At 54.3% G+C, this 24,356-nt stretch overlaps 1 protein-coding gene across 1 annotated transcript in view; it reads left to right on the top strand.

Annotated features, from left to right (window-relative positions):
* The window catches only part of SPAG9 (sperm associated antigen 9), a 50,528-nt gene continuing 26,172 nt past the window's right edge, over positions 1-24,356 (top strand). Inside the window, 7 exon segments of the mRNA XM_064150488.1 lie at positions 1-388; positions 6,353-6,431; positions 6,434-6,496; positions 13,045-13,115; positions 14,210-14,242; positions 19,464-19,558; positions 23,735-23,891. Coding sequence (XP_064006558.1) covers positions 83-388; positions 6,353-6,431; positions 6,434-6,496; positions 13,045-13,115; positions 14,210-14,242; positions 19,464-19,558; positions 23,735-23,891 — 804 coding nt within the window. The 5' untranslated portion in view covers positions 1-82.

Below are 24,356 nucleotides of genomic sequence, written 5' to 3'. Positions count from 1 at the left end.
CGCAGAGCGAGGAGCAGGCGCCGGGAGCGCTGAGTCGCGGCCGCCCCGCCGGGCCCCCCGAGGGAGGACGCTCGCGGCAGCCATGGAGCTGGCGGACGGCGTAGTGTACCAGGAGGACCCAGGCGGCCCCGGCCCCGCCATGATGTCGGAGCGGGTGTCGGGGCTGGCAGGCTCCATCTACCGTGAGTTCGAGCGGCTCATCGGGCGCTACGACGAGGAGGTGGTGGCCGAGTTGATGCCGTTGGTCGTGGCCGTCCTGGAGAACCTGGACTCGGTGTGCGCCCACAGCCAGGAAACGAGTGTGGAGCTGGAACTGCTGCGGGACGACAACGAGCAGCTCCTCACGCAGTACGAGCGGGAGAAGGCGCTGCGCAAGCAGGCCGAGGAGGTGAGCACGGGCGCCGGGCCCTGGGTCTGCGGCGAGAGCTGCGCCGGTGAAGGGCGGGGGCCTGCTCGCGAAGCGGGCGGCGGCTCCGGGCTTCCTCCCGTGGAGGCGGGGGGGACTTCCTGCCCGAGGCGGCGGCCGGGCCGCCTCTCGCGGAGCCGCCGAGGGCGGGGTGCCTGCGGAACCCGAGCCCGGGGTGCCCGGCAGCGGTTCCTGCTGGCTCCCACGCAGAGCGGTCCCGGCGACTGGCCCTGTCTGAAAGGAGCCACCGGGTGACGAGCTCAGGCCGCGACGTGTGCCCGGGAGGCGGAGAGCGCTCCCCCCCTGCAGGCGCCGCTCTCGGTCTCCAGCGCCTCGGAGGGGCTGGTGCGTGCCGCTCTGGGCAGTGTCGTGCGGCCGTTGATGGCAGACCCCTGGCGCCGATGCCCGACAGCTCGCTGCTCAGCACGGCTCTTCCCGGAGGGCTCCTCCCGGGCACCGTCTCCACGGAGGAAAAGCAGCGCTGCAAACACGGACCGGTGCGCTGGCAGTTGGCGCTGTCACGGTCCCTCTGGAGCGTCGCCGTGCCGGGAGAGGGACTGTCCGTCTGGGGTCGGTTACAGGGGGCTTGGCGAAAAGGACAGCCGAACTGGGAGCCGTGCGGCTGAGGTTGCTCAGAGCCGGTACATAAAGGCTGTGCTCAGCAACAGGTGGTGCAGACCATCCCCGACCCAAGCTCTGATTTGGGTGTTGCTACAAAAGTCGCGGTCAAAATGCCCCCGGGTGACTTCAGGACAGAGCAGCTGCTGGAGCCCGGTGCCGCGAAGGGTTAGGCAGCGGCGGTGCGGGGCAGCTTCCACCCGCTCCGCTCCGCGCCCGGCCAGACCGCCCTGGGAAATTGGATTGCAGCATTATCTGTGGCGAACAGGCCATCTGACGAGGCTGCTGCCGGGCTTTGTGTCCTCTGCTTGTGTTTGTGGCGGTGCTTTGCTTTCTCAATTGTCCCCAAATCAGAAGAGGAACAGCCCCGGGTCTGGAGGCAATATTGACAGGGAACACTTGGTGGAGAACTACAAATACTTGGTTGTTATAGTTAGAGCTGAGTGCAAGATGCTGTCACAAGGTTGCTCTGTGACTGCATTAGGTTGTCACAAAGTGCTGTGGGTGGTGTCCCCAGCCCTCAGATCGTTCATCCTGGTCGTCAGACGTGTGTCTGCTTTACGATGCCCTGTGGACTTTGGTCAGGGTCCTGTGACTGGAAGGGCTCGATGGCTACTTCTGACAAGAGCTGGACATCAAGGTGTCATGGTGTCATCGGGCATCTGAGAGGAAAGGAGTGAGAAATATTTTGTGAGCTAATTCAGGAGGCAGTCAGGCTTGAACCAGCAGCATTTGCCAGACTGGGAGAAGCAGGACAGAAACCATAACCAAGGGGTGTCACAGGAGACTGGCAGTTGCGCTGTGGGCAGGGCACTTCACTGCCATCTCCACTCCTTGGTACCATGGTGAGTTGCCTGGAGAGGCCAAGCACACTGCAGTCTGAACAGCAGTGCCCGTGCTGCCAGGCAGCCCTGCTGATGCTGTCCAAAGGGCCGTGGAGGCTGAGACTGTGATCTCCATCGGAAGGGCAAAGGGCAGAGTCTTGTGGTGTGCTGGATGTGGGCGAGAGTGGCTCATAGCTGCAGCCTGGGACTTTCACCAGAGGCACATGTTGTGCCCAGGCCTGACTGACAGCTCTTTTTGTCACTGCTGAGGCAGTCTGAAGTGAAAGGGGGCAAAAATGGAGCATTGCCTTCTTGGGCAAGTTGTTGGCATGTTTAGTTTCTTCCCTTTCCTGGTGGAGGTTCAGCTCGTGTCAGCTGATGGCAGAATGGAGAGTGGGGAGCTACACAGCTCAATATTCCGTGGCCTCTGTTCTGGCTGTTCCAGACAACTAGATGCCTTCTTTTAGGAACTGCTGCTGTCAGTGGTGCCTTGGTGAGCTTAGTGCCTTCCTTTAGAACGGGAGTCTCCCTGCACCGTTGTCCTCATTCACCTCTCTTGTTTCCTCTGCTTAAAAAGGGTAACTAAAGAAGCCCCAGGAAAGGTGTTGCCTGTGGACTCTTGCTAAGGTGACTTTAAAAATAAAAAAAGCTGATTTCAGAAGTTCTGGGCCTCCTCCTTAGTCCTTGAGGTAGCTGTGAAGCCGTCTGACTACTGACACAATGTGTGCTGTGATGGAGCAGCAGACAGGAGCCAGTTCTGCCGTGCTGCATGTGCTTCTGCATGGTTGCTCTGCCCTCTCAGTGCTGGGAGCCTGCTCTGCCACAGGCGAGAGGGAGAGGAAGCAGGGTTTGGGGTGCACTGCTGACCTGCATTGCTGCAGAAGTGCACAGCTCCGTAGCTGGGCTGTGTGGCCACCAGAAGTGGCTGAGGGAGACTTGGAAACAGGACAAGATCGGCTCCTTTCAGCCACGTCCAGGTGCCTGATGACTCTCAGCTTTTCTGCTGGTGATGGCATTAAGCTGCTCTTGCAGTCTGATGTTCAGTGCTTGGTTGCTCCTTGTGCAGCCGTGAAAAAGGCTTTGCCACCGTCAGAGTTAGTTAAGCAGCAGCACGAGCTTGGTGGCTGATGTCTGCTACTGTTCCCAGGGTTATCTTTCTCCCTTAGGTTGTACATGGAGCAGACACTGCAGCCCAAGCTGAGGTGGTCTTGGTTGAGGAGAGCAGAACTGGGGTCCATTCTAGGGAACCTTGCTGAAGTAGTGTGTGAGGTCCTGGGCTGTTCTCACTTACCTGCATGCTTCTTTCCCCCAGTCCAGCTGAGCTGGCTTGGTTGTTAATTTTCTCTGCCTGCCTCAGGAAGCAGCAGCCATTGGCTCTGCAGCTGACTTCACTGCAATAAAGTTAGTGAGGGATGTGTCACGGGGTGCCACAGGCTGCCAAGTAGGAGGAACCTTGACATCAGATATGCTCAGGGCTGCACCTGGATCGTGTGACAGAAAACAAGTTGGGGTACGAGGAAACAGAGGATGGCATAAATAGAGGAGATGTTTGGTTTGGCTGGCCCTGTGCTGCCAAGGGATGGCATGGTTCTGGGTGAGAGAGAGGGCCTGGACCTCCCTGCTCTGCTCCTGCCTTGGGCAGGCCAAGATTGGGCTGAGTGCTGCAAGCTTTGGGTGGATTCAGAGCTGGTTCCATAAAGACTTCTGGATGTTACTTATGAAGTGCTTTTCCATACTTCCCTTTGGAGGGCTTTAAGAACAGGTTGGACAGATGGCTGTTGAAATGACAGAGGTGATACTGCCTGGAGAACATGGAAGGATTACATGGGAGTTGCCAAACATAGTTTGTGGAGGTATCACAGGCTTGGGTTTCAGCAAGAGGCATGCATCACATCCTGTGCTCACAGCTGCTTGCACGCCCAGCAGCACTGGGAGCCAGGCAGCAGCACCAGGGCCTTGAAACAAGATGCCCTTTTAAGGACCACTCCTGCCATATCTAGATGGCATTGCCTATCTGATCTCCTGTCTGGTCTGGTTGGTCCAGACCTGTTGGTGCCCTTCAGATCGTTCTTTAGAAAGAGCCAAACGCCAGAAGAGTCTCCCTGCGTGTTGGAGGCGTGAGGGCTCTGTGGCCTGGGCGGGTGCCACTTCAGGTGAGGAAGGCCAGGCTGTGGTCTGCCTCAGCAGCTAGGGTTGAAATCAGGGACTACCTGGTGTCCATGCAGTAAGTGGCCACTGCGTTCCTACTTTTGCTGCTGCATTAGGGTTCAGAACGTGCAGGGCTGTGCAGGGCTTGAGTGGTGTCAGTGTCAATCCCTTTAATGAATCAAAGGTGCTTTGGTTTGGGTGCTGCTGGGGAAGCTTATCTGCCTGGTCCTGCCATCACAGCTGTGCAGGCCTAGTCAGGACAAGCTGATCAGCTCCTCCAGCTTCGCCTGTGTCGTCACCAGGGGAGCTGCACCCAAACAGGAAGATCCCAAGTCCAGAGTACTCAGGCCATGGTGTGATCAGGCACAGTTTTCATCAGAGGGAAAAAATGGCCCAGCTCTAATTACAGCAGTGCTTTGAAAGGTGAAACTTAAATTGTAACTTCACCAAAACAAGGGCAACCAGTGGCAGGTAGCACTACTCTGTAACCCAAGCCCAGCTGTGATGCCTGCAGTGGCAGGAGCTAGGAGGAAGTGCAGCACGATGCCTGTCTTTGGGCTGGCGAGTAACAGTGGCATGGATGGCTCTGGACGGCTGCTTGTTCAGAAGCAGAATTGTCCCTGGCCTTGCAAGTTATCGGACACCTCTGACTTGGGGAAGTCATCTGAGGGGCAACTAAACAAAGATGTTCCAGTCTTGCAATTCTTCTCTTGTGTGTTCCCGTGTCACATGTAGCCAACTGTGGTGGTCTTCGGCCCCAGTGCCGAAGCTGTGTCCAACTTGGCAGCCCTTATAGAGAAGGGAGCCTGCCAAGAGCAAGCAGGACATGACTTGAGCCTTTCAAAGGGGCAAAGCTCTGGTGTCATTTACCATGTAGGAGGTGTGACACAGGCTTGAAGCTCGAGCTTTTCAGTGTCACGCTGAGCAGTGAAATGTTCCCAGAGCCTGAGGGGAGAAGGACTCACACAGCTGCCTCTCTGTAGAAGCAGAGCTCATTTCAAAGGGCAGGACCCAAAGCAGTGCTACCTGGGCTGATGTCAGCTGCCTCCAGGTTGTTCCATGGTGTAGCTCCAGGCAGAGTCATGTGTACACCATGCCTAGTCCTGTGATAGCCACAGAGAGTCTGTCTGAAAGGAGCTCTTGTTCCACCTCAGATCTTGATGCTTCTGTATATATGAAGCACTTTTAGGGAGGCTTCTTCTGGCACTGCTGTTACACTGAGCTCTTTGTGTGGAGTTCGAGGGTGCTGCTCTTCTAGGAGCTCTGAAACAGTGACCAGAGCCTGCAGCAGTTTACTAGAAGTTGCTGTGTGAGCATTTGCAGCGCTTCCCCCTGAGTTTCCCGGCAGTGCCTGGGATGCAGTGATGCTGCATCACCTCTGGCCTTACTACTCTGAAGTTGCTGCCTCCTCTGTCCCTCTTCCCATGGTGCCCAGCTGCAGCTCACTTCCTGACCCTGACCCTTGAGCTGTCTTGAACCTTTCAGAGTTTGTTCTGCAAAGGCTTCTGGTGCTTCCTCCCGTGGATGAGCCTTCTGGGGAGCGTTGTGCTTGTGGCCTTGCTTCTCCTCACAGAACAGGGAGTGCCTTGTGTGGCCAAAGACTTCTTTGGCTGTTAGAAGTGTCCCACGTGCTGCAGGACACACTCCAGTTCTGAAGGCTTTGGTTAAGATACAAGCTAGAACCAGCCTTTAAAACTGCTGTGATGCTGAATTGGTAACTTTAATGTTTCAAAATGGAACCACTGATGTCTGGATCCCCAGAGCCCTGTGACACTGAGGCTGGCACACCAGGGTGGCAGAAGGTGCTGGTCGGCAGGGTCAGAGTGCCATATGCAAGGCGTCTGCGCAGGTGGCAGCTTGCAGGGGAATGGTTAGTTAAGTACTGGGGAAGACTCCTTGAGTGTTTTTAGTGCCCACCGGTGATCACAGGGAGTGGATGTGGGAGTGAGAATGCAGTGTGGAGCTGCTTAGCACCGCTGCAGTCCTGTAGCTCCGTGGCTCCCTGGGGAGGGCAAGGTGTGAGCTTTGGGGGGAAATCGCTCATTCACATTTACCCCAGTCCAGGCAGGCTGCTCTAAAGTAGTTGGCACTCAGTGGATAGTGACTGGCACAGAGTAACCCAGATGGGACAGTGCACTGCTGGACAGCAGGCTACAACAGTGTCCTTCATGTCTGAATGTGGGCTCTGAATCTGCTCTGTGCGTTGGGAACCTGCCTGCACCCATCTGTGCTGTGAGGAGCTGCTGCAGTGTTCCTACCACCTGCTGCTGGAGCTGAAAGCCCTTTAGAAACAGCTCGGGGAGTGCATGTGGTGCGGCTCAGGGTTTGAGAAACTGATCTGTAAGCCACTGTTGAGTCTAACTTCACTTTTTTGTTCAGGAAATTCATCGAGTTTGAGGATTCTCAAGAACAAGAGAAGAAGGACTTGCAGACCAGAGTGAAGCATTAGAATCTCAAACTCGCCAGCTTGAGCTAAAAGCAAAGAACTACGCTGACCAAAGTAAGTGACCCGGAGCCCTCCACAGACACCCTGCATGGTCAGTGTCGTGCTTGTGAATGGCCAGCACACCTGTGGCCATCTGCTTGCTGTGCTTTGACAGATAATTGGATTGAGCTCCTGTGCAGCTTTGTTTTCCTTGGGGTTAAGGCAGACAATTAGATACAATCTTGGACTCTGAACCTGACTCTTCTGGTGTCTCACTGGGTTTGTTTGCTATCAGCCGTGCTGAAAGCTGTCCTCATGTTTCAGTAGCTTCTTCAGGAGACAGGTAGAACTTTCTCCCTTGTTAGCAATCACAAATTTAGGGAATTGTCTTCTCATGCAGCTGTTGTCCATGGCTAAAAATAACATGTCATCTTTGGGTTAGGAGCACTGCTGGATGGGAATGCCCTTGGTTCTGGTTCTCATTAGCTCCTGGATGGTTTGTGCTGCCTTTATTTATGAGGCATTTAGTTTTTAGTGAAGAGTTAAGGAAGAGTCCTGCTTCCAGAGATGTTCTGTGTAATGCCTGAACAGTTGAGTGAGTTCTGGAGGAAGATGACAAGGCTCAGATTTCCTGCGCTGCTGACAGTACCCAGCCTTCTGCTGGCCTCTTTCGAGCCATGTCCTCATGGAAAGAAACACCAGCTCCAGTGTTTCTGCTTCCTCTGGAACAAAGGGTAGAGGAGGCAAAGTCCTGAGACCCACAGGAATCATCTCTGCTGATTTCTTCCCCCTGCCTTGCAATCTTCAGCTGCACACTGCTAGTGATGCCTTCACTGGGGTTGTGCTGGGAATGGAGGTTGTGATTCCTGCTTGCATTGAGCCTTTTTAGTAGAGTGTAGAAGTGATGATAAATACGAACTAATGTAGACTTCTGGCCAAGCTCCTGGGCTGCCTGCTTTGACACAGACTGCTGTGTCTGCCACTGAGTGTACAGCTTTTGTTGTTGGGCCATGCAGCTGTGTAAAGTGAAACTGTCCCTAGCCTGATAAGGCTGAGATATGGTCAGGCTCTCAGAGCAGAGTGCCAGTTGTCAAGCAGCCGCTTTCCACTGTGCTTTCTCCCTCTAAATCCCCTGCCCATAACACAAGTTAGAGTTCTCTTCTCCAGCTTTCTGTGTAATCATCTGGCAGGTGTGATTTTCAGTGACACAAGTGAGGCTGTAGCAGGGCAGAAGCCCACTGCACTGCTGGAGAGGAGAACATAGGTACACGCAGGGCTGAAGCGTTGATGGTTTGGAGTACTATTGGCAGATCTTAGAGGCAGGGACTTTCTTGGGCCCTTTGCAGTAAAAGATCCTCAGACTGCACAGACAGTGATGGAGAAACATCCCAACGAGACTCACTGTTCCCGAGGAGTCCATCTTCGTAGACCAAGACAAGCTCCAGTGGATAACCACAGAGCATGTTGTAGAGACTTGCCTCAGGAATGTTTGGCTCTTGGGAGTGCCAATGTGTGTGTTTAAAAACAGCAGCCAAGGGGACGGGGAACGCTGGAGCTGGGCGCTCTCCTTGGGTAACAAGGGGCATTGCTTGCAGAGTGCCTCTGCCCTGATCCCACAGCCCAAACAGCTGGGTGCTGGGATGCCCTGTCCTCTGGCACCAGCATTGCCATGGCTCGTTCTGTCAGTGCAACACAAAGTACAGATGAGTTGCCCACAGAGGAGCCTGGTGGCTGCTGGCATCGTGACCTTCTCTTACACAGATCGCAGCTGTGCTGGGCCCCTTCGTGGGTCTGCTCCCGTGAGATGAGAGCTTGCCCTGAGTTAAGGCTTCCAAAACAGATACTACTACAGACCTCTAGCCCCATTGTGTGTCTGTGTAGACATGAACTGAGAAGCATCAGCACAAGAGGCTCAGTGCTGCAGGAGCACCTCAAGTGCTGTCTGGAGCTGCTGCTTCTGTGAGCAGTGGTGGTGGTGAAAGTTGTCAAGGTGCTGCTTGCTGTTGGACCATCGACATCTAAGCAGCTCCAGAAGCTTTTCATGGGAGCTTTTCATGCCTTTTGTGATGGCAAAAGTGAAACTTTGGAGAAAAAAGGCTATGTTGGAGACTGAGTTTTGCTGCTGATCTGGGTTGGTGAATTGTCTGGGGCAACGTGAAAGACTGTCATGAGAGATCTGACATGCTGCCGATGCACAGCAACATCAAAGGCCACACGCACAGCTGTTGGATGCCTAAGGAGTTATGCAAGTGAGCTGCTTTCTCAAGTGCTCCAGTTCCTGGGCTGTGAAACTGCACTGGTGTAATGCTCCCAAAGCAGCCCAGCTGCAGCGTGTGCCCTTCCCTTCTGCAGCCCAGGGCGCCAGAGACACCCAAGGTGTCACTCCAGGTCGACGCCTGTGGCTGCAGGTCCCTCAGATTTCCTCTTCCACTGCCTGTGCATCCCAGTGAGTCTGCAAATTCTATGATTCTGTGGTGTTGCTGACTAGTACCACACCAGCATGCCAAGCAGTGGTGGTGTTAGCACTAATCATGGGGCTGCAGCTGGCCAGATCCTGCCTGCTGCTCTGTGTCAGATGGCAGCAGCTTCTGCCATGGTTAGGAGTTCAGAGCAGAAAACAAGACAGGGCCCCATGTGGTACCTGAACTGCAGGGCTTCTTGGAGCCTTCTGCCTGTCCCACGTGCATTTTTCCTCATGCAAGGTCTATGAGGAGTTTTGTCCTTCAAAATGTTCAGCTCATTCTCCTGACTGTTCTCAGCCTTCCCTGAGGAGCTGGGAGAGGGCAGCTCCTGAGCTAGCTGGCAGGGCTCAGTGTGAGTGTGTGTGCTTGAACGTGCCTGCCACTGAGAGTCTCCCAAGAAGCCATAGTGCATCTCCTGAATTCTAAGTGCTTGGCTTTGCAGTCTCGGTGGCACTCACACTAAAGAGAACCAGAAATGTTTCCTGGCGCTGAAGTGTGTTGTGCTGGAGGACATCCATAGCCACACACTCAACCAGCTAGGCTGGAGCAGGTCTGCTGTTGGACAGGGAGGGAGATCAGCTTACTGTGCCAGCCAGGGCAGCTCTCTGGTTCTCTGCTTGTACTGCCTTGGGTTACAAACTTACCCAGCTGGTGAGTAAGCCACCCAGCTCCACTCTTAAAGAGGAGGTTGCAGGGGAGAGAAGTGGCAGCATGACCAGATGGCACTGCTGGGGCTGTTGTGAGCCACAGGAGATGGAAATCCTCAGCGGCTGGACAGACGCAGGCTGAGTTTCCACTCCTGTATTGTGTCTAGCGCTCAGCCTTGCTCCTTGGTGGCTTGGTCAAAAAGTTGGTGCAGCATGTTGTGTCCTGGGGTGCTTCAAGGAGAGCAGAGGGGTGACTTGTGACTTCTATCTGGGTGCAGGAGTGTGCTGCAGGGGTGTGGCTCTTCTGTTCCTGGTCCATCTCCCAGTCGCGGTTTGCCCTGCTGCTGTCTGACTGCCATGGTTTGCCGCTGCCCTCCCCTCGGGGCGCACGGCCCTCAGCGCTGCCTGCGGCAGCAGAGGCCAGGCAGTGCCTGCGCTCACAGGGGCGAGGGAGATGTCACGGAGCTGCTAGAGGGTTCTTCAGTGGTGATGCTGGTACAGGCAGAGGGTTTAGAAGCTCTTGCTGTTGGTCGTAGAAAACCTTTAGTGAGTAAGCATCTTGTGCTGCATGGCTTGCCTGGATTTCACAGGATCAGTTGGGGTCGGAAGAGACCGTGAGTGCTCCTTGCTTTGCTCAACAGCAGAGGGCACCTCTGGATGCACCAAGCCTGGCGATGCCATCTCCAGAACAGACACGTTTGGCACTTCAGTTCTTGTCTTCTCCTTCCCTCCTACCTCCTACTTCAGTGATGTGTCTGAGGCCGACACCAGCTTTGGTGTGCTCTCAGACATCTCTTACAAGAGCTTGGATGTGCCTCACACTACTGCAGGGCTTGCCTGTGGTGAGACCCCAGCCTCTGCCTGTCAGTGCTCTGCAGCATCAGAGGGTTTGCGTGAATGTGGAAAAAGGAGACACTTGGAGCTGTGAAACTGTAGCAGCCATCTGCAGCTGACTGGCCCAGCAGTACTCCAAGAGGGCTCCTGGTGCTGGTCTGGACACTGCTCCATCACCTCTGGCGCTGATATGATGTTCCCACTGGAGGTTTCACTTGTTGCACTTCTCTCCTTCCCTCGTGGCATTGTCAGTCCTTTTCATGCGCTGCAGGCAAAAGACAGCTGTAGGGTGCTCTGACTTTGGAGTGTGCTCTTGGAGGAGCTGTTCTCAGCATAACTGATTCACCAGAGTGCCTGAGAAGCCCTGCCTGGACAATGTGCTCTCTGGTGGAGGTGGCAGGCTGTGGGAGATGGAGTTGGTTCCTTTTCTGGGCCTGCCTGGTGCTAGCATACAGCCAAGATAGGAGCCTGGTTTGACAGGATGGTAGGATGGTCAGGCACAGGAAGTTCCACTCCTGGGGTTATCAAACCTCAGCTGTGTCATTGGTGCTCAGTCAGATGATATTTAGAGAGGACTGCACGTGGAAATCAACCAGACAAGACCCCAAACACAAATTGCCACCCTAAACAACAGCCACCAAGAAACCCAAACAAACCAACAAACAGCTCCTGGTCTCCAGAGCTGCAGAGGCTGTGCCACAGCTGCTGGCCTGCTCAGGTTTCCCCTGTCAGATGCCATCTGCAGCACTCGTGGCTGCTTGCCCGGGGTTGTATCTGGGCTATGAGACAAACACTTTGGCAGCTGACCTGAAAACATGCAGGTTTGATTGCCTTGGGAGCCAGCAGAGCTGTCTCTGGCCTCAAGAGAAGGTGCCAGAGCAGGCTCTGTTGTGAACCTTCTGCAGATGTTACTTAATTTCACCTCAGCTCTGCAGATAGCAGCACTGCTCCATGCAGGGAGACAGCCTCCCTGTGGCGCCTCTGGAGGCACCCAGCACTGAGCTGCGCGGAGCTGCAGCAGCTCAGCGTGGACCTGTCCGGTCAACAGGGAGGCTCTGTGGGAGCTTTCAGCTGTGAAGCTGCAAATGACTTGTAAATTGTGTCTGTGCACATGAGGATGAGAATAGCTAAACTGGTGCGGTCCATCCCTGAAGCTGTTCCTGGGCAGGGTTCTACTGTCCCGATCATTCCAGGGGAATCAGGGGAGCTTTTCAATGGATCCCTGACAGGAGTGGCAAAGTTAAGGGTTGTTCAGGGTGGGGCGAGAGCAGCAGCAGGAACCTGCTACCAAACAAAGGGACAGAGCAGACAGACTTGAAGCTTGCTGTTGCCTCCTCTTTCTGGGTGAGCTGTTTGTCTCCTGTCTCCTGTGCTGCTTCGTTTGCAAGGCAGATCCCTGCCACCCTTGACTCTCACTGAATACAAAGCACCTTCCTCCAAGGGCAGCAGGAGCATCAGAGTGTACCAGAGAGGGAGTCTTTGTGTCTGGCACAGCATCTCTGTTCCTTTCGTGGCTGTGTGTGGAGCTCAGGAGCTGCTGCTGGTGGCACTCGGTGCCACTAGATGGAGCAGAGGACACAGCAGCTCTGCAGAGTGCTCCTGCTGCAGGGATGAGTAAAATGGAGTAGAAGAGGAAAGCAGCCATTGCCTACTTTGCGCTTGTCTTTGACTGGAGTTGGAGGAAAGTGGAGAGGAGGCTGGAGCCGACCAGCAGGTCACCAGGTGCTCCCCTAGGCAGCTGTGTGCTGTGGTTTAGGTGCTGCAGTCAGTGGTTACAGATTCTCCTGCTGTGAATGTTGCAGTGAGGGAGAAAGTAGCTGGAAGTGGCTTCTAGAGACTTACAGTCTTGAGTCATCTCTGGTTGTCTGGCTGGAAAACCAGGTCTAGTCTGCTGTAGCTTCACTGCTCAGGCTGGGTTTTCTCAGAAGGTTCCTTGCCTCAGTAGCCAGGTGGCTAAAGGAAGCATCCCACTGTTGGCACAAGGATGTTGCAGCTTGCCCCAGCTCATTTCCTCCAGTGAGCTCACAGGCTAAAGCTGCCCCAGTCCTGCTGGGGTGGTTGTGGTTGCTGGCAGCACCCACAGAAGCACTCCAGTGTTTTCTTTTCCTGACTCTGCTGCTTTAATGGGACAAGTGAGTGCCAGCAGGAGCCTTCAGTGCTGTACTACCCCCTGTGATTTGAAGCTGTTTCAGAAGCAGCTTGCTTGTGTTTGCCCTGGTTAAAGCCCTCTGGAGGTTCTGTGGTTCTGTTCTAGGAAACCAGCACAGCCTCCAGTGGTGCTCCCAGCTGCTGTCCAGGAGCTGCCTCACTCTATGCCATGGCTCCTGCCTCTCCCAACGGTTCCCATGCGCATGTGTGAAATGATCTGGGCTGCTGCAAGCAGTAAGCTGTCCCTGGGCATAGAAATCTCCCCCTGGGTAGCAGTCATCTAGGGAACACAGTGCTGGGGCTGTCTGCGGGCTGCACATGGTGAGACAGTGCTGCTGCTCCTGATGAACTTGGGAACTCCGGTGCTGAGGGTTTTACAAATGCCAGAACCAACCTGGTTTTGATCCTGCTGCTCACTGCTGAGAGCTCTGCTCCAGCCTGGGCTGGCTGCCCGCTCCTAGGCCAGTCAGGCTTGGTTGCTACAACTCAGAGCTTCAGCCTTATCATTTTTGTAACGTTTTTCTTTTTCCAGTTAGCAGACTTGAGGAGAGGGAAGCAGAGCTGAAGAAGGAGTACAATGCACTTCATTCAAGACACACAGAGGTAGGTGGTGATGCCAAGCAGGTATCTGTAAAAAGGGAGATCTTTGCAGAACTGTTGGGTGCAGCTGGGGAGATCTGGGGCTGGTGACTGCTGGTTTGTGTGGCTAGTGCTAGCTGTAGCCAGGCTTCATCTGGCTGTGCCCCAGCTCAGTTGCCGACACACTTGGCCATCAGACAGCTTTGCCAGACACTTAACCAGCTCTAAAAGAGCTTGTTGTTTCAAAGACATCTCTTCAGAGCACACTAACAAACTCCAAAGCACCAGAAATGAAACTGCAAGTTCAGACTCTTCCCAGCAGTTGTCTGTGTTGGCTTTACCTGAGCCACTGAAGGAACAAATGCCTTTGCCTTTTAGTGAGACTGACTGTTGAAAGAAGTCTTGCCACAGCTATTGATAGCTGCTGAAACCACTGTTGGCTAATGAGGAGGGGCCAGGTTTAACTTTGCTACCTTAAAGCCTCACTTTTATAGTTGGTTCTAAAGCCTGAAGGGCCTTGCAATGCTTTAGGTCCTTCCTGTGCGGTGAGCTTGGGCTGCTGAGGAAAGCACTGGGTTCTCTGCATGCCTTCATTAATCTTGAGTCCCATCACTGAGCACACTTCTCCTTCCTCTGATTGCCCTTGTTGGAAAGATCAGGCAGCTCATTTTAGCTCACCTCTGGCAGAGGGGATGCAGTGCTGACTGTTCTCAGGAGGCCACATGTGGGAAGGGGTGTGGTTACCTTCCGTACTCCCATAACTCTGGAGGTGAGGGCTCACACTCCCACAGCCGAAAGCAGCCTGGAAGCACAGCTGGTGTGGAGCTCTGGAGCACTGCAGGACCAGGTTTCTGCAGCTCCTGCACAGGAATGTTGCTGTGCTTGCTGAAATCCTGTCTGTAAGGTCCCGCTTGGCACCGAGCAGTTACTGGAGGATGCAGATCTGTTGCAAACTGGAAATTGCAGTAAAGTGAGAAGTGGCAGAGCTTGGTGCTGCCCACTTGAGTTTGCGGCTGGAGTGCTCCAGGGTGGGCTTAGCTTTGGGCAGGAGCTCTGGGTGCTGTCACTGGGCACCACTCACCCACTGCCATGCTAATGGTCTCTATCTTTTTGCATAGGTCTTACTCCAAAATGGACAGCAGCCTCTGCTGGTTTGATCCCAATTTATTACGTGTTTTTACACCTAACTTCCCTTTCTGTGGTGTGGGGAGAGGTGCTTCCTGGGGCTTTATTGTTGCTGAGGTGACCATGTCCCTTCTGCCTGCAGAAATCCACTGTCATGCAGCACAGGCTGGTCCAGCTCCTGGGGTCAGGTCTCAGCTCTCCTGGCTCCCTCCCTTTCAGTAGGTTTTCTTCTTTCTTTTTTTTTCCAGGATCAACATTATATTTTTTTTCCCTTCTGAACATTTCTCCTCTCTCCCTTCAGGTTACATAGCTTTGGAACAAAAAAGCCTTTGCCCCTTTATTCCTTGTGTTTCAGATTTGGGTGTCCCTCTCTTCCAGCTCTTGGTTTCACTGAGGCTCTGTAACCATGTCCCCTCTCATTACTACCCTGCCTTCCTCTGCAGAGATCCCTGCCCAGCAGCTCATGGGTGTTGCACCTGACCACTTTCAGCCAGGATGAAGCCATGGGCAGTTATACCAGAGAACCAAATCCTGACCCAGTGTGTGTTGTGCTGAGCCCTGGAGTCTCCTTGGAGATCAGCCCGATGCAGCCAGGGCTCTGCATTGCAGCTGCAGCTCCAGCCTGCCTTAGCAACAAGGTGTCTGCAGCTGCAGCAGCAGGGCTGCTCTGGCTGCCAGTGCTGGGAGCAGGCTTCAGCTTCCTCACCCTTCTGTGAAATTCTGTCTTGCTGCTATCTGCAGGGTGGGAGATGAGCTTGTGGGTGCAGTGGAATGTGTCCCCTCAGCTTCCTCCCCTGGTGAGGTTGTGCTCCAGCTGACTGGTGTGATTTTAACTGGGTTAGGGCATGACAGCCCCAGCAGCTGAGGTGGCAGGTTGAGAGGCGGAGTGTGGCTGGACATCTGTAGCAAGTGGTGAAGAGCATAAAGTAGAACAGAATGCATGAGTGCAGCCTGAACATGCTCTTGCATCCGTGTCTTGACCTCCTGCTTTAGTCCCCTGCTCTGTTCCTTTGTCTTTCCTCCACTGGCATCTACCTCTGGTCTTGCACTGCTCTGCCTCTGCTCTGATGCCCAGAGCACAGTAAAGCACTCTGCTGGAGTTCCTGAAGCTGAGCTTCTGCAGTCTCACTCTGATGAGTCTCTCCTCCACCTTTGGATGCAAAGAACCAGATGCAGCAGTCATACCCGTGGCACAGGCTTTTAGAGGCCTGGTGAAGGCTGCTTTGCATTTGTTAGCCAGCTGGGAAAGGGAGGCAAAGCAGTGCCAGGGCATCAGCTCAGGCTGCCTCAAGCAATACTGCTCTGCACGGACTCCCAGGTCACTGCCTTTCTGTGCAGGGCAGGGATTCTGTGCTCTGGGGAATGCCAGGGGGAGATGCTGGAGGTCTTGGTTTAATGAACATAATTGAGCCATAGGCAGCCTCTCGGTGCCGTCACTGATGTGATGTGCAGCAGGGTGAGCTCTGCCACTGGCAAGGTGCTTTGGCAGGTATGGAGAAATGACCTGGGCAGGGACAGAGAAAGCAAAGTGGAAGTGCCAAGGTGAAGTGGTTCAGGGTGGAGATGTCTTGGTGCAGTGCGGGATTTTGAGGTTGGACTTTAGCTAATGTTCCAGCCAAGAGCTGTTATAAAGCCTTGTGCCACACAGCCACAGCTTGGTCTGTGAAGCCTGGGCTGAGCATCCTTACTTACTGCTGTGTCTGCCAGCAACAGCACCTGGCATGGGGGTAGAGAGGCATCAGCCTAGCAGTAGGAATGCTGCCAGGTGACTTCTGTGTGGGATGACTACTGTACTGAATCGAGTGGATTCTAGAGGTGCCTGCTGGGTTACTACATCTCACTGGTATGGGACACAGAAGGATCTATGTGTACCCAGCTGGTCACGTTCCCAAAGGGAGGAGCCACTCGTGCTACACCCGATGGGACCTGTGGATGAGCAGTGAGGGCTGCGGTACTGAGCCTGCTCCCACAGTGGCAGAACTGCTCAGTCCTGCCCGGGGAGCTACAGCAGGGACACAGAAAGGGAGCAGGAGTGGCAGAGAAAGGGAGGTGTGAGGTAGATGCTGCCAGCCTAGTTAAGGACAAGGTGCAAGCAGCAGTACCCATAAGTGTTGCATACACACTGGAAAGTGGCAGAGAAAGGTCAGGCTTGTGTCCATTAGCAGTGCTCCTGTTGAGCAAGGGGGAGAGCAGGACTGATGAGAGGGTGTTGGTTGTCTTTCACTGCATACCTGAACTGAGGGTGCAGAAGACCCTGGAGCATTTCCTAGAGGCTGTCACATGCCCTGTGAGGGACCCAACCCGTGTTGAGGGGGAAGACATCAAGTGGCTGTCCGTGGTGTCCAAAGGGAATTGACTTCCACACATGTGCCATGATGGCTTCCAAAGCTCTCTGTGCTCAGCTTGTCCATGTGGTGCCCTGCAGTGAACCAGCAGATGAACTGTGGCCATGCTGCTAACTACATGAGGATTTGTTCTTGCCAGGGGCGTGCTGAGTCTGGGCTTCAGTCCCCTCAGGGGACTGCTCCTGAGCAGTGTGCTTAGTTACAGTGCTGAGCTGGGCAGTGTTTGTGGCTTCCTCAGAACAGCTGGCCAGGATTGGAATGCTGGTGGGCTTCAGGGGGCAGCTGGCCGCAGTGAGGGCTGTGGATTAGGGTTAGACCTTGGGTTATTTGCTCTGCTTTAGTGTAACTTGGCTAAGAAACGTGTGAGTAGAGAGCATTTCAGGCTGTTCAAGTCTGGTTTTCAGTCGTCAGTGTTGTTAACACTTCTGTTGAGACCTCGAGCCTTGAAGGTTCTGGTGCATTGATTCATGACACCTTGGTTTTGACCAGGAGGGCACTGCAAGGGTGTGCGGGGACTCAAGGAATTTAGATCGGAAAGTCACTCTGGAGGTCGTCTGGGTCAGATCCCAGTGGCTTTGGAAGGAGTCTCCAGAGGTGTATTGTGGGTGAGCAGTTAGTCATTTCAATCCTGCAGCTCACTGTGTTCAGCCTTTTGATGAACAGATTTCTAGAAGCTGGGAGTCCCTGCACTGTCTTGGGACTCTGGAGCTTCAGCCATGGAGTCCCTCTGTGCCAGGGACAGAGAGGGCAGATGGGGAACCTTTTATTCCTTGAGTAAAGCATTCCAGCGCTATCAACCTCTGTCTCTGGGACCCTGGCTGGAAGCAGCAGCAGTCCCAGTCTGCCTGACTGGTGGTGCAGCACAGGCAGGGATAGCCTGCAGGTGTAGAGGGGCTGCCATCCTGCACCACACCTGTATGTGGTGCATATATTTGGGTTCTACCTGGGGTTTGTGTTCCTGTAACTTACACACTTGATGCTGAGCTCTGTGACCTTCCCCATCAGCATCCCTTCCATCTGCAGAACAATACTGAGCTGCGGAGCCCTTCAGACTGACCTGCCCCCTGGCTTCTGCAGCAGTAAACATGATCAGACAGTGCAGTAAACAAGAGGGCAGACCAGGAGCGAGGCAGAGGGCAGGTTGAGCACTGGCCTTTGCAAAAGACAGCTGTGTGGGTGTCATCGACCTTGCTCTCGTCAGTCCACGTGTCAGGTGCTCCACGGGCAGGTACTGGCTGCTTAGGTGAACAGCTCCACAGATGGATTAAAATCTTTGAGGAGCCAGCTGGGGGGCTGCAAACTGGGGTGCTTGCAGGTGGCTCAGCTGCTTCCCAGCAGTGTCTCCTTCCCATGATGAGGGCATGAGCAGGATAAAGAGCAGTCCAGTGTGCATTTCAGAGCTGTGAGTTGTCCTCTTCTGGGATTTCTGCATTAGTTTTGATTGTAATAAGCTTGCTGTATAAAATGAAGCATGGGAGCCATTGGCATACTTGGTTTTGGCTGCTTGCTGGAAGCAAAACCCAAGAAAGGTGGCTAAGTGGAGGTGGAGCTTTTGGTTGCTTCTGTGTGTGAGCAAGCATTAAAAATGCCATGGTCCTGGTAGAGCTCTGCATGTGTCAGCCTGGGGAGGATGCATTTTGTAAGCTTTAGGCAGCAGATAAAGTGTATTATGTAATGCTGCTCTAAAAATAGGCTGGTTTGTTTTTTTCTGGTCTGAATTATATTAATTAGCTCAGGTGAATTCTGGGAGAAGCAAAGTCTGCACATAACCAGTACTGACCACAGCAGTGAGTGGTGCCAGGGAGCTGAAGCCAGGGCACCTCATCAGGAGGAGCTCAGGCTGAGGACATGCACTGATGTGCAGCTGGTGCTGGCAGGCAGTGTCTGTGCTGAGGCTAGCACTAGCTCAGTTGCTGCATCCCAGGGGCAAGCGTACCAGCCTGGGACACATAGCCCTAGCTTGGCAGTGCCATGCTGGTGCAGAATTCCTGACTCCAGCTGCCCCAGAGCACAAGGCCCTGTAGTGCCTGTTGGCAGCTCTCCACAGGTGCCTGTGCCCTTTCTAGGGGCTCAGCAGCACTGGCAGCTTTACAGAACAGGGACTTTTTTCTAGAGGAGGCCTTTGAGGTGCGACCTGAATGTGTCTGAGAAGAAAAGTGCACTGAGTGCTTCTGCAGCACACCTGTGACCCTTCCCTGGTTTTGCTCCCATGCCCTGCTCAGCTCTGCACACAGTATTCAGTGTCCTGTAGCCTCCTCAGGCTTTCCTGGGTTTCATTTCCAAGGCCAACTGAACCTTTAGGAGTGGTGCAGCGATCCCTCTTCCCTCTTTCCATGCCTGTCCTGGATCAGTTACATGCTCAGCAGCCCCATCCTTTGCCAGCTGGAGTCAGGATTCATTGAATAAGTCATGAGTGCAGGAGTCAGTGCCTCAGCCTGCGGCTGGCTCTCTTCAGAGGCACAGAGCCAGGAAGCAGGGCTCCTCCGGAGTGCTGCAGTCCACAGGCACTCAGGTGCCAGTCTGGATAACTGAAAGCCAAGCACCACTTGTGCAGAATGCAGAAAGCTTGACCGTGTTTGAGAGCAGAGCAGAGATGCTGCCTGGCTCTGGGTTGTGTTTGAGCCTGGAGGTGTGCGCAGCCTGCCCTTCGCTGCCCTTGGCAGCCAGGCTGCAGAGACAGCAGGTTTCCAGTTATGCTTGGTGTGGGCTCCCCATCTGGGTGCTGGGTTTACACACGGTGTAATTGTGTCTCTTTCTTGATCTATTTCTTTAATGTTTCTGCAGGGTTTTGCTATTTTTAGCGTTTTGGGGGATGGTTATAATGTACTGGCCAAGAATGATGCAGTTGTAGTAAAAGCAAACGTTATTAAGCCCTGCTTCTGCTTCTCTGTCCTTTAAACAGATGATTCACAATTACATGGAGCACTTGGAAAGAACCAAACTTCATCAGCTCTCGGGGGGTGATCAGCTAGAATCCACCACACACAGCAGGATTAGGTAAGCTGTGCATTATCCTCTCACCCCGAAAGGAAAGAAAGGAAAAATCCATTCGTTTGTGTGTGCAAGACTTTGTGCTCTAATCCCACAACAACGGTTCGGCTGAATCCGAAAGATCTGCCCTGTGATTGGAATGTGGAGTGGGAATCAGCAGAGAGGCTGTGCTATGCTGCTGCCGAGCATGAGGCAGGCTTGGTGTGGCAGCCTGCGGGGGTCTCGGCTTCAGCCCGAGGCAGTCTTGGCTTCTCTGAGCTTGGCTTTGGGCTGGGCAGGGAGATGCCAGCGGCTGTGCCCAGAGCAGGGCTCCTTTGCAGTGGCTTTGTGCAGGGCTAGCGGGAAGTGTGTAGCCGGTCCCCGTTTGTGCTCGGGGCTGCCGTGAGTAGATTATGCAGATTGTGGAGCTCCCCAGCCTATGAACGGTGCAGGAGGAGGGAGGATAACTCCGGGGCTGGCTGAGTCCCTGCCTTGCTGCATAGATGCTGCGAGGAGCTCCAGCGAGGGGGAGGAGAGCGGTGATGTCATTGCTCCGGAGCTGCTGCAGGAGAGCGGCAGGCTGCCGCTGCTGGCATTGTGTTTGTGGCAGCAGCCGAATGCCAAACGGTGCCTCCGGAGAGCCAGGCTGGGCCCCCGCGTAGCCGCCGCGGCCCCGGCGCCACCATGCCAGCGCAGCGCCATGAGTCCCGGCTGCATGCTGCTCTTTGTGTTCGGCTTCGTCGGCGGGGCCGTGGTGGTTAACTCGGCCATCCTGGTGTCCCTCTCGGTGCTGCTGCTGGTGCACTTCTCCATCTCCGCCGGGGTGCCCGCGCTGACGCAGAACCTCCCCAGGATCCTCAGGTACCTCCTGACCCTGCCCGCGCTGCTCCGCCTCTGCCTTGCCTTCTCCTTCCAGCAGAGCAAGGAAGAGCTGGGGATGGCCGTCAGAAATCCTGCTTTGGAGCTGGGGCTGGCAGAATGGGGTTGTTCTGTTGGGCAAGCCCAAGGCAGCCTGTGCCTGGGCTCGCCTGGGAAGCTGTGGCATTGCTTTATTGCAAGCTGCAAAAGGAACTGCAGGGACAGCTGATGGGTAAAGCTGGTGGACGGGGGACAGCCAGGTCCTGCCTGAGCTGTCGTAGCCATGAGCGTGTGCAGTCTGAGGCCTGGCACTACTCAAATGCACTCTTCTGAATCAAAGAGCTGTGTAGGACGAGTGCATTGATCACCTCCCAGCCACAGCCATTAGCTGCTCACATCATTGGTAAAAAATCTTATCACTGTTTGGTGGGGGGAAAAAGTCTTCCATGATTTCAGCATTAGAGCTGTTCCAGCCTGTTCACCATTGTTCAGCCCAGCGTTGTCCTCTGCTTTTGCTGTGCTTCTATGGCAAGCTGCCAGTCCTGTCTGTCCCCCTCCAGCTACCTTCTGTTTGTCCTACTTGCCTGGAACAGCAGCAGAGATGTTTGAATATTGTGACCAGAAGTAATCTCGACACACTTTAGTACCGTAATTACGAGTGGAAAAGTTCTAAAATGCAGCTTTCTGACCTGAAAACTTGGCACACTTTAGCTGTGGCTGTAAATGGAATAGTGGAGGATTTATAAAGGGGAGAGGGATGGAAGGCTGTTCCCTGGAAGAGCTGTGGGATGACCTCTCCTTAGTGTGGTGCATGGAGACTCAGGGGTAGAACTTGGTAGGACTTCAAACTTGGCCCTCAGAACAGAATGCAATCCACAGATGAAAGGAGTAGCAGCTCTGAGGAACTGCTGGTGGATGTGAATCGGTAGTTGCAGGAGGAGAAGCAGTCTGAAGTGCAGCTGTAGGCTGAGCCAGTCTTTAAGGCTGTGCTTGCTTGAAAGGAGGGGAAAGAACCAAAGCCAAGCAAGTGACCCCCTGCTCTGAAACAACCAAAGCAAAACACTGACCTGTGTCTTCAGGAGCTGTTGACAGATTCTGGTATTCATTTAAGCAGTCGGCTGGTTTAAGAACAGCTCTTCTGTAATGTGCATTTGCTGCCCTGCAGAACATCATAGGGATTTGAGGGCATTTGGAAGCTTTTTCCCACCCCTAGTAATTTGTTTTAGGATTTACAGGAATTGGAGCTTCAGTCTTTTATCCATCTAAGAAAGTTATAAACGCAGGAAAGAATTGTGTTTTTTCACACTGGTTGGGTTTTAGAGCAGAGCATCTGGTGCTCATCCTAAAGGTTCATGTGGATGTCTCTGCAGCTCTTCAGGGTTGGTTCAGGCTTTTGGAGCCCGTGGCTGCCCTCTGCTCACTGCTCTGCTGTTTCCTGGGCACTGGGGCAGTCACAGCGGGGCTCTGCTCGACAGCCAGTGGAGCAAGCTGAGGTTGCCGCAGCCACGCACCCCAGATGCCCTTACCCAGACCTCAGGCTGTGTGGACTTCCAGACTCCTGAGCTGGGTTTAGCACATCCAGACATGCTCAGGACAAAACGTCTGCAGAACTGTTCTGCCTCAAAGCAGATGTGAGCACTGTTTGGTACCTGGCTTAAGTTCTCCCTCCTGAAGACTGGAGAGAACAGCTTTGGGCACCTCCTGCAAGCAGATCTGTGAGCTGGCACCCCAGGGGGTGCGGGGCCCCTCACAAAGCTGCTTTATCACCGCTGCCCCTTCACCCAGGGCAGCTTCCCTGGCCTTTTTTGTTGCTGGACTCCTTATCCAATGAAATAGGCTTGATCTGTCTTCTGACATAGTGTGAGCTGACGTGGGGAGCCTTTTGTTCCCCACACAGTGGTGGGAAATCCAAAGCAGAGTGGAGCCCAGGACAATAGCAGCAGTCGTGGGACTCGTTCAGTCTGGGGCTGTTTCTCATGAGGGCTTTGCAGATGCTGGGGCAGGATCTGGTGCTTTTTGTTCTCTGGCTGTGACTGATTTGCTGTGCTGGCTTTGCCTGCCTTGCTCTGCTAAACCTTGTCCAGAGTAACAGCCTGTCTGTAAGGTCTCTGGGAGGCCAGGCCGTGTGCCGTGAGTTGGCTGCAGAGGGTTTGTGGCGGAGCAGCTTAGTCACCTGCACTGGTGCCAGCTGTGGCAGAGCTCCGCCTGCCTCATGTTGAGTCTGTGAACAGCCATGCAGAAGGAGGGAGATGTGGTTGGACTTATCATGATGCAAAGATGTGACACCTCTCAACTCTGGGCTCTGTTATGGAGGCCACCCTTGCGCTCACCAAGCCTCCTTCCTGTGTCAGTTGTGCAGACTTTCCCTCCCACCTCAGCACCCTTTGAGCTGGGCTAGTTGATTGCAGGCCTTGTTGCTGCCTCTCATTGTTCTGGCTGAACAAATGCTCTGCTTCATCTCAGTTCTATGCCCCGCTGATATTTTCCCTTTCCAGGGCTGGCTGTAGCATCCTGTGAGTTGCATTCTACAGGAGGTTTTTGTCTCCAGCTAGCAGCCAGAATTGCTCTTTTGTTCACTGATCACAGCTGACGGCAAGGTTGACTTGGGGGTTTTTGGTTGGGTTTTTCTTTGAGGGTCAGTACAGGAAGCTCTGGAATTTTCAAACGTTTGCCATAGAGAAATGCTAAAGGTAGTGGAGAAGGTGAGGAGCTGTGATGAAGTAATTCACCTCACTGGCACAAGCTTTGTGCAGCCTGTGGGTGCAGAGTGTTGAACTGCTCTTGGTGAAACTGCCCAGGTTTGGGCTGGGCTGCCTTTAACATAGGTGATTGCTACAGTCAGGTGTTTTCAGTTCTCCAAATCCATGCAATTCCTGGGATCTTCAGAAGGAGGATACCGTACGTTGTGAGCAGAGTTGGATTGAAGCTGATCGTTTCAGTGCTTCAGTTAATGATGTGGCTGGTGGCTGTTGCAGGACTTCCTTGGTGCTGTATCATGCAAGATGCTCTTTGCTGAGTCCTGCTGAAGGCTCTGATGTGGTCTGAAATGAGGAAATGTTTTTGTCTTGCCCTTCTGTTTGTCTTCTGTTTCTGTGAACGTTTTGTTTGTAGATCAGCTCCGGGGCAATCAGTAGCTGCCGTCTATAGCTGTGGCTTAGCCAGTTTGCAATAAATGATGTGAGAGGAGGGAGTGCCGAGGTGCTGTACCCCGAGCTGTGTGCTGCAGCGTGGATGGATGTGTGAAGCTGTCCTTGTGCTACTTCCCTGCCGCCTTCAGAGGCCTCCAGGGAAGCAAAGCCTGTGGCAGCTGGCGCAACTGATGGGCCCTGTCTCTCTCCCGCACAGAAAGGAGCGCCCTATATCTCTGGGCATCTTCCCCCTGCCTCCAGGAGATGTCCTGCTGACACCCGAGGCCCAGCGAGAGGTGGGGGAGACGCCCGGGTCGGAGCACTGGAAGTTCCAGGAGCTGAGCCAGCCGCGGGGTCCCACACCAGCCCTGAAGGTGCAGCACCCAGCCCGGCTGCCCTGTGTGCAGGGGAGACTCCCCTGCCCAGATCAGACCTCCTTGATGGGGAGCAAAGGCAAAGGAGAGGAGGCAGAGCCCTCAGTCATCTGGGAGCCGAGTTGACTCTGAGCTTTGAGAAGCGTTGCTGGCTGGGAGAGGCAGAGTCTGGTTGCATTTTCCAGATGAGTGCTGCTCAGGGCAGGTCTGCTCCTGCTCACGGGAGTGGGATTTTCTCTGTCGCTAAGGACCCTTTGCAAAGGTCAGTAACTTGTTCTTTACACACTGGATTTGTAAGTGGAGGGTGCCCCGGGGCTGCCGGTTTAGCACTGTGCGAAAGGATTGCTCGAGAGTGCCGCAGGCGGTGCTTGCACACAGCCCCTGCCATGCTCCCGGACGCAGGGGCACGGCAGAGCGGAGCGACCCAGGCCCTGGCTTTCCCGGGTTAGCTTGGGACTGACCTCC

Source organism: Pogoniulus pusillus, chromosome 11 (assembly GCF_015220805.1).
Source record: "Pogoniulus pusillus isolate bPogPus1 chromosome 11, bPogPus1.pri, whole genome shotgun sequence".
In the NCBI taxonomy this organism is placed as follows: Eukaryota; Metazoa; Chordata; class Aves; order Piciformes; family Lybiidae; genus Pogoniulus; species Pogoniulus pusillus.
This window is presented reverse-complemented; position numbering and strand designations above follow the sequence as displayed.